General features: G+C 47.4%; 1 protein-coding gene across 1 annotated transcript; it reads left to right on the forward strand.

The window, feature by feature from the left end:
- The first annotated feature begins 2,936 nt into the window (after nt 1–2,936).
- RAN (RAN, member RAS oncogene family) lies at nt 2,937–8,319 on the forward strand. Its single transcript, XM_042034880.1, has 7 exons — nt 2,937–3,056; nt 3,817–3,859; nt 4,764–4,848; nt 4,942–5,067; nt 6,046–6,233; nt 6,755–6,925; nt 7,034–8,319. Exons 2-7 carry the CDS (start codon nt 3,824–3,826, stop codon nt 7,076–7,078), a joined length of 651 nt encoding a protein of 216 aa, XP_041890814.1. The 5' UTR covers nt 2,937–3,056; nt 3,817–3,823; the 3' UTR covers nt 7,079–8,319.
- Nucleotides 8,320–9,037: the final 718 nt, after the last annotated feature.

Below are 9,037 nucleotides of genomic sequence, written 5' to 3' on the forward strand. Positions count from 1 at the left end.
GGGCGGCTGGGGCACGGCCGGTGTGGCACTGGACACATCCAGACCCCGCCTGGCGCAGGTGACCGTGCCTTGGCGGGGCCGTTGGAGCGCACGGTCTCCAGAGGTCCCTCTGCCACCCCGCGCTGCTCCCTGGGACTCTGTGAATGCGTGCGAGGGGCGCGACCGCAGAGAGAAATCCTCGGTGCGGGAGACTTCAGGTGTCTGAGCGGTACTGCAGGGGCGTACCAGGGAATTCCCATCCCACGAGGGATCCCCACGAGGACTTATAACGCGATTGTGGGAGATTATAATGAGAGAAAGAGTTGTAAAAAGGTGTGATCTGGTTATTTTTTAGTGGTACAGCTTAGTCTTAAAGGCCTGAGAGTTTGTAGGAGAGAGAGCGTGTACAGACTATGGAAGGCATAGGAAAATCTCCCGTGGGTTTGTGTTCTTGGGTGCTTGTTAAAAAGTACTGATTCAGACTAGAGTCAATTAATTACCTTTAATTGATGCAGTTCGATCATAGGCAAACTGAGGCAGTGTGGGCTGGGTGCGGGAACAGTGAGGTGGATTGAGGACTGGCTTAACAGCAGATCCCAGAGGGTCATAATCAGTGGCAGAGGGCCCAGTGGGATGCTGTCCCGGGTGGGGTTCAAGTGTGCTGTCCAGATGTGTGGCTGTCTATCCCCAGTACTCTTTGTACCACTCATCTGCATCTCCAAACACTTTGTACCTGCTGCCTTTTATTTTGTATGTTTACCTGTGTCAGAGAGTCGCCAAGTTTGTTCACAGTTGACCCGAGTTAACATACAGGAAATGTAAAGGCCTTTTAAAAGTAATTATTCTGGTGATTACCTATGGAAATCATGCACTCTAATCTTTCTGGCAGTGATCTAATGCTGCTGAAGTGTTTTGCTGCTTTTGCTGAATGGGGTTATCTGGAGCAGATGTTTTGTGCATCCTCTGAGCTGAACACATACGTGGTGATAAAACAGATGATAAAAACTAGTTTCCACAGTAATTTATCTTTGTAACGATGAAATAAGCGTTTGTCAGGAGCTCAAATGCTATGGTAATGGAATTTTAAATTATTCCAAAGTGAAGTGTTAGATGGCTTGCAGGGAAAACATAGTTTACTAATAAATTTGTTACAATATTAAGAAATTACTAAAGCACAGTGAGTATTACATACACAGTTACATATTGCTTTTCCCCCCGTGTTTATATTCTTGAAAACTGCCAAACTCCACTGATGTGGTTTTATGGGCTCCTATTTATAAAGGCATTCCTATTTGTCAAAAGGAGAGGTGGAATTCACAAGGGTTTTATCAGGACGGCATTGTGCTGAGAAAAATTTTAGACGAGTTGCGTATTCTGAAAAAATAATCCTGACACCTAGAGGCACTCAGCAAAAATGCTAAAAACCACACAAACCCAACTCATCCCAAAAAGGGAAGGCAAATTCAACATGCCAGTGATTTTTCCAAGAAAATCTTACGCAATACTTGGATTGGCATTACACTATCAAATATGCAAAAATTACAGTCGCTCTTGTAAAACTTTGTGTATGTTTTTTGTCTACGTCAGTAGGAAATTAACAAGAAATAAACTATGTTTTTATATATCACCTGCCATGAAATATTTTCCTTGTCAATTCATTCAGAGATATGTAAAAAACGTATCATTTATTTATTCTAGATTTGGTGGGGGAGGGGGGAGGGGGGCAGCAACAAAGATAGTAAAAGTAATTTAAGTGTGCTGGATTAAAAAAAATACCAGAGGCCTTAAAAATCAGTGTGAACCCATGACCTTGGTATTTATAGACATATGCAAAACTCTTAACGTTCTTTGAAAGTCAGTTTTCAAACAACCTTTTTCCACTGATGCTTGGACAGAGTTTTGAGATCTTAGAGAACTATTCTAAATCCAAGGCTTACAAAACAACTTTTGCTTTCGTTACTTCACTCTCTAGTGAATGTGGGTCAGTGTGTATGAAGAATGGAAAATCATGGTCATGAGGCACATTTAAGGAAAGCCCCTTTGACCACAGCCCATTTTACCTGAAAGTTGTTCAATTAAACCGTCCTGCTGGTAAAAACCTCTTTATTCAATCACGCTCGAGGCAGTTGAACACTTTTTCCAAGTAACTACGTGCCGTTTTTTCACTTTGTCTGTGGCGAGAGCATCATCAGCTGACTGAAACAGCATCTCATGCGATTTTAGTGATGCAACAGGGAGGCTGCCGGCTTCCCTGAGCAGCTCAGCCTGGCACAGGGGCTGTGTCACCCACACCAGGACACCTCGAGAGTGACCGCTCCTGCCCACCCCACCGAGGAGCTGCTCCTTGTCACCCGGCCTGCATCCCGGGCGGAGCTGCCCGGCCCGTTCGGTGACCATGTGCCACCTCGAGAGACGTGCCCGAGGGCTGCGTTCGGTTCTGGGCCCCTCACTGTAGAAGGGCCGTGGAGGTGCTGGAGCGTGTCCAGCAAAGGCCAACGAGGCCATGAAAGGTGTGGAAAACGCGTCCTACAAGGAGAGACTGAGGGAACTGAGAGCACTGAGTCTCAAGGAGGCTCAGGGGGCACCTCATGCTCCCCACAGCTCCCTGACAGAAGGACGTAGTGAGGTGGGGCCTGTCCTTTTCGCCGAGGGAAGGGCTTCAAGGAGAGAGCCAGATACCTGACAAAACGTTTTCGCCGTTCAGGTGGTCAGGATGCCAGCGAGGCGATGGACTCACTATCCCTGAACTGTTTACGAGGATGTGGCGCTGGGTGATGCGGTTTCGTGGCGTCGGTGGCCGTGCTGGGCGGGCGGTCGTGCCGGACGGGCTCACAGGGCCCGGCCCAGCCCAGCCCGGTGCCGCCCGCTCCGCGCCCGCCGCGCTCCCTCAGGGCCGGCAGCGGGGGGGGCCCTTCCCCGCCTCCCGCCGGCCTCCCGCGCGCTTGCACCACGTGACGCGCGGCCCCGCCCCCGCCCGCGGCCGCGCGGCGTCGCTGTCCGGGTATTTGAACGGCGCTTCCGCCATTTTCCCTGAGCCGGGTACGGAGCGAGCGACGCGGGGAGACGCCTCGGGAGAGGTACCGGCCCGGGGCTCTGCTGCTCCGCGCCCCCGTCGCGATCGGGGCACGCGTGGCCGCTCTGAAAAGCGCCACCGGCGGGGGTGGCGGTCACCGTTAGCTCGCGGCTGGGATGGGATGGGCTGGGTGGCGGGGAGGCTGCGCCTGAGGGAGGGTTGCGGCTGCGGGACCCGAGGCGCGTGGCGGTTTTTCGCCCCCGGGAGCGGGGCGGTGGAAGGGCTGGGGCCGTGCACGGCTCCGTCCGCGATGGAAGGGCGGGTGGGATGTGAGGGGTAGCGAGCGGGGTTCCCGCGGCCCGAGCCGGTGGGGGGAGGCGGCGCTGCTCAGTCATGGTGGCTCATGGCGGGGAGCGCGCCCGGCCCGGTGCGTGGGGGAGGCCCGGCCGGGGCGGGCCCCGCTCGGGAGTCCCGCAGGACTCGCCGCGGCCTCTCCCGATCGGGCAGCAGCTCCCATTGAGCGGCGGGATGCCGGTTCTGGGTGGGCCGGGAGGACTCTCCGCAGCGTGAGGAGCCGGGGTCGGCCGTGGCTCAGTCGCCCGACGGAGGCCGCGGCTCGGCCTTGCCGCGGCGGAGCCCGAAAGGCGCGGGGGGCCGGGGGCGGGCGGAGGCGCCGCCGCCGCCGCCATTAGCGCGCGCTGTGCCGCCGCACGCGGCTGGGCCGGAGCACGCGGAGCGGAGCGCGCCCGCGAGGGGAAACGGCCCCTTCCGGCGGGGCCGCGGCCGCTCCCCGCGCTCCTCACACGCTGCCATTTCCCCCGCAGACCCAGCATGGCCGCCCAAGGAGAGCCCCAAGTGCAGTTTAAGGTAAGGGAGTGGTTCGCAGGTTGGGTTTGGGATTTTTTTTTTTTTCCCCTTCACTGGAAAAGTAGTAGGAGAGACTCCCGAGTGCCGACGTGGATGGTGGGTTTGGTTTTGGCGTGCTGGTCTTTCCTTAATGGGGCAATTTATTGTAGTATTGCATACAGCTTGCACAAAAAGAGTCTGTTAAACTCTGTTAATCTGTTTTATTTGTAGTTTAGTGTAATAAATGTTAGTGGATCTTTTCCTACAGAATGATTTTTAAATTTGAGAACTGAAGTTCACTGTAAAAAGTGCTGAGAGTGAATTAGAATAGCCTGCTTTCTGTTATGTGCTAATTGTTGAAATGTTTCAGAAGAGAATTTTCTGGTGCTTTGTGTGGCTGGTGGGTTGGTGGTGTTTTTTTTGTTATCTTAACAGCCAGAAGTCCTGAAGACTGCTTCTTGATGTTTGTTACTTGGGTTTCCTGCAATGCTTGGCTAGCGTATCCCAGTTCATGGTGCAAATGTTGGTGGGTTTTTGGTTTTGTTGGGCTTTTTTAATTCTAAGATAACAATGGTTTTCTCCAGTGGATGTTTTAATCATTTCCTCTCCAAATCTGGTCACATTCAGGTTGAAAGCCCTAAATATTCTTCATTCAGTCTCTTGTAGTAGTTCAGTAGAACCATATTCACAGTGCATTGTAATTTTTACCTACAAGGACTGAATAAGACTAACCAGAGTTAAAGCATGATGGGCTTAACAAATTGGTTCCTAGCACAGGGAGTTGCTTCATGGGGAGTTCTGTCTTTTGTTTACAGCACCTTGTAGGAGCTAAGCTGTTTGTAGTAATAAATAGTATCTGCGCTAGAATAGCTGATAAATACCTAAAGATGCATTTCTCTGACTCTTTTCCTTTGTCTGTCCACAGCTTGTTCTGGTTGGTGATGGTGGCACTGGCAAAACAACATTTGTAAAGCGTCACTTGACTGGTGAATTTGAAAAGAAGTATGTAGGTATGTCTGAAAAAGCATTTGAGCTCCAATACCTTACAAATGGATGTGCAATCCATGACTTGCTAAATGCATTGCTTTTTGTTATTTCTGCAGCAACACTGGGTGTTGAAGTTCATCCTCTGGTGTTCCATACTAACAGAGGCCCTATTAAATTTAATGTATGGGACACAGCTGGCCAGGAGAAGTTTGGTGGCCTGCGTGATGGGTATTACATCCAAGGTAAGATGTTGGGGGCGGGGAACAGTTCTGTGGCTCTTCAACTTCAGTCCTTTATTCTGCTCTCGTTGGCCACACTGGAAGCTGTAAGTGTGGCTGCACTGATGAGCTGGCTTAGAAGCCTTCAAACTCTTCATGTAGGTAGGATAGTGTCCTTTGCTAGACAACTTGTGCTAATATGGGAACATGCCAAGATTGTGTTTCAGTGGGTTACTGTGGGCTTTGGTATTAGTGAAAGTGGTGCACCTTTAATGACCAGATACTGCTGGTGAAATTTGGTGGCTAAGGGTGGGGGGGCAGAATGTGTGTGCTTCAGTAAGTGCAGATTTTTGTCTGTGTTGCTGTGCTCAGGCCAAGGGCTTGGAAGACACTCTTTTAAGATTTTTGATGCAGTGAGGAAGTTGGACATCTCCATGCCAGAGTCTACTTGTCTTTCTGAAAAAGTGCAGATAGAGTTCCTTACTGCTGCTTGGCGAAGAGGTGTCCTGTGTTACTTCACTCACCCGCATATCTTTATTATATCTTATTTTTGTAAAGTATTATTGGGTTCTTTGAGAAACTGCTCTGGACAAGGGCGTCCTGAGATGTGATCCTCAAAGCCTCATTAGCGTGATATGAGTTAAACTGGTGTTAACTGATTTCTGTCAAATATTTGGGCAAATGCAAGTTGGCTTCTATAATCCTGTATATTCTCATAGGATGTAACACCATGTTCCTCAGTGATACAGCTGAATTGGTAAAACCAGCTGGTCTGAGATGAGGCAGCACAGATGTGAGGTGACCCAGTCATGGGCCAGGTTCTGTGGACTTGTGCATTGAACTTGTTAACAGAACAGGAGCTGTCAGAACTGTGATGCTGAAAGGGCAAAGTTAATGCAGATGCTTAACCCTAATGTGGGATATCTCTGGGTTCCTCTTCTCTATCCTGTCTTGTAAGCAGGTGGTTACTCCTGGTGTAACTTGACTTCCCTTCTCTTGCAGCTCAGTGTGCCATCATAATGTTTGATGTAACATCAAGAGTTACTTACAAGAATGTACCTAATTGGCATAGAGATCTGGTACGAGTATGTGAAAATATCCCCATAGTGTTGTGTGGCAACAAAGTGGATATTAAGGACAGAAAAGTCAAGGCAAAATCCATTGTCTTCCATAGGAAGAAGAATCTCCAGGTAAGTCAGTAGGAATCCAGTTGGTGGGGTCTGTTGAGTGGAGTTGTGTTTTGGACAGTAATTGTGCTCTGCCTCTGTCATTATAGGCAGCTTCACAGCTGTTGGCTTTTCCAGCCAAAATTCAGGGGAGGGGGAAGTGATGATGTTAAGGATGATCATCACTGGCTTGGAGCAGAAGCTGTGATAAGTTCTTAAAGAGCTTCTGTGCATTTGGCTTTAACTGCTCAGAATCTCATCTGATGACAGGATTGAGACTGCAGTAGATCATGTCACAGGAGAAAGGTAGATGCACTATTGCCTCACGAAAGTTTCATCCTTGATGATTGATGCCTTTCAGTTCATAGTTTCTGCCTGAAACTGTTTGTTTCTAGACACTTAAATCGTAACTGCTTATGAAAATGCAAACAAAAGCCATGCAGTCCAAAAAAAAGTAAGGTAAAAGAGTTGATCGTGTATTAGTCTTGGTATGTCCTAAATATTAAAGGGTTTTAAAAAGAATGTCTAATATGTACCTTTTTCAGTATTACGACATTTCAGCTAAGAGTAACTACAACTTTGAGAAGCCTTTCCTGTGGCTTGCTAGAAAGCTAATTGGAGATCCTAACTTGGAGTTTGTTGCCATGCCTGCGCTCGCACCTCCTGAAGTTGTTATGGACCCAGCACTGGCAGCACAGTATGAGCAGGACTTACAGGTCAGTGGCAGAGGGCACAGAGGGCAGACAACTTCCTGGTAACTGGTGTCAGACTCCTGGCACAAGTAGCTGAAGAACAGTTCCTAAGTGTAAATTCCTTTGTTCCAGATTGCTCAGACCACTGCACTGCCAGATGAAGATGATGACCTGTGAGGGATGAAGCTGGAGCCCAGCGTCAGAAGTCTAGTTTTATAGGCAACTGTCCTGTGATGTCAGTGGTGCAGCGTGTTTGCCACTTTATTATCTAGCTGAGCAGAACATGTGCTTAATCTTTGGGATGCTGAAAGAGATGAATGGGCTTCGGAGTGAATGTGGCAGTTTAAAAAAAAAAAACAAACAAAACAAAATGGAAAAAAAAAAAACCAAAACAAAAACCTTCATATTTTGGACCTGCATATTTAGCTGTTTTTTGGACTGCAATTACTTCCCCTTTTGAGTTTCAAATATAAGACTGCTGCAGTCACATCAGAGTGTTAAGTGGAAAATCTTGTTTCTGTCATTCCCATTCTTTTGTTTAGGTAATAAAGTTGTATTTCAAGTATCTCTAAGCAAGTGAACTTTCATGCATTGTTAGGAAAACTGTTCAAAGTGTCTTCTGTTCTTCATTCGAGGGTAATACTTGATTGTCTACTACTGCATTTCTCATTCTGTTTTCCTTCCTGCTTCTCATATTATGCTCCTCTTGCTAATCCAGAGCTAACAGTTAACCTTTCCTTTTTTTGTTGGCGCATAGAACTAAAGCATCTGGGGAAAGCTGAGCTGCCAGGCAGAACTCCAGCAGTGAACACTTGCGTGGCGTGGCAGGAGGAGTGTTCCCAGCAGATGGGAATGTTTGTGGAGCAGGGTGGCTGGAGAGCAGAGCCTGCAGTTCGGCTTGCAGATGCTACAGTTAGATACAGTCTCAACTCCTCACTGTCACTGTGTCCTACAGTTACCTTCAGAGCTCTGTGTTTTAGCAGCCAGAAGCAAATGGCATCCAAGTCTGTTAGGCGACTTCAGCTGTGTCTTTGCATGGAACAGCAGTAGAACTATAGCTGGTTAAACGAATTCTAAGCGTCTTCAAGTTCACTAACTAGAAAACAGCATGGTTTGAGCTAAAAAGCTCTTGCCTACCCAGTGGTGTATTAACTAAAGCCACAGTGATTTAAACATCTAGACTTTACTGTAACTGCACCAAGATCTTAATTTGAAACTGGCTTATTGCAGCACAAATGGTGGAAAATGTCAACTTTTAACACTACCTTGTAGAGATGAATCTTGGTCAATATTAGTACTGCTAGTCAGCAAAACTTAAGTTTAGGATTTTTTTTTTTCAGTAGTGTTTGAGTACATGAAGCCTTGAACTCTTCGGTTTTGTATTTTTGGTTTCTTAATAAAGTGGAGCATTTCATTTATTCCTTTTAACTTGCATGTTTGTGTACATAAATTACTTGAATATTCAACTTTTGCTATCCAGTAGCAAAAATTGGACTACGATTATTACTTGTGCAATATTGCTGTAAAGGAGCCATTTTTAAGTTAGTTCAAGTTGGAAATTCTTGGTGGGTTTGGGCTTTTTGGTTTTTTTAGCTACTCAGAAGCTGAGTTGTGTATTAAGACTTGAAGCTCCTGGATGAAAATGAGGAATGTTGTACACTTGGTGTTTGTAAAGGGACAATATCCCACTTAATGTTTCATTGACTCTTCTCACCGCATAACCTTGCTTTAACTTCTGTTACAGGTTCTTGCCTGTAGTGTTACTAATTCCCTGTGCAGCTCATGGTTAATCCTGCTGGCTTGGCTGCTGCTGCTTTACTAGCTGTGGTAGCTTTTTTATCTTCAAGCTTTCACTTCTGGAAATGTATTGCTCAAAAACAGAAAGGAAAACTTCTGTAGTTCTGCAGTATTGACACACTTCAAGAAGAAAAGGCAGCAGCACTGGAGTTGTTTGTATGGTCTCATAGCTTGTGAATGGTGTCATCTTTACAACTCACCTGCTTGATACAGGTACTGTCCTTGGTATGATTCCTCCAGAGCAGCTGGAAAGGTGCAAAAGCTGCTTAAAGACTGCTCTGTTGGGAGCTTTGCTCTGTAATCTTCAGTGCTGCTCCCAAGTCCAGAAAAATCCAGCTT

The sequence above is a fragment of the Corvus kubaryi genome, unplaced genomic scaffold (genome assembly GCF_017639235.1).
Source record: "Corvus kubaryi isolate FWS band 111438036 unplaced genomic scaffold, C.kubaryi_AGA036_p1.0 37382, whole genome shotgun sequence".
In the NCBI taxonomy this organism is placed as follows: domain Eukaryota; kingdom Metazoa; phylum Chordata; class Aves; order Passeriformes; family Corvidae; genus Corvus; species Corvus kubaryi.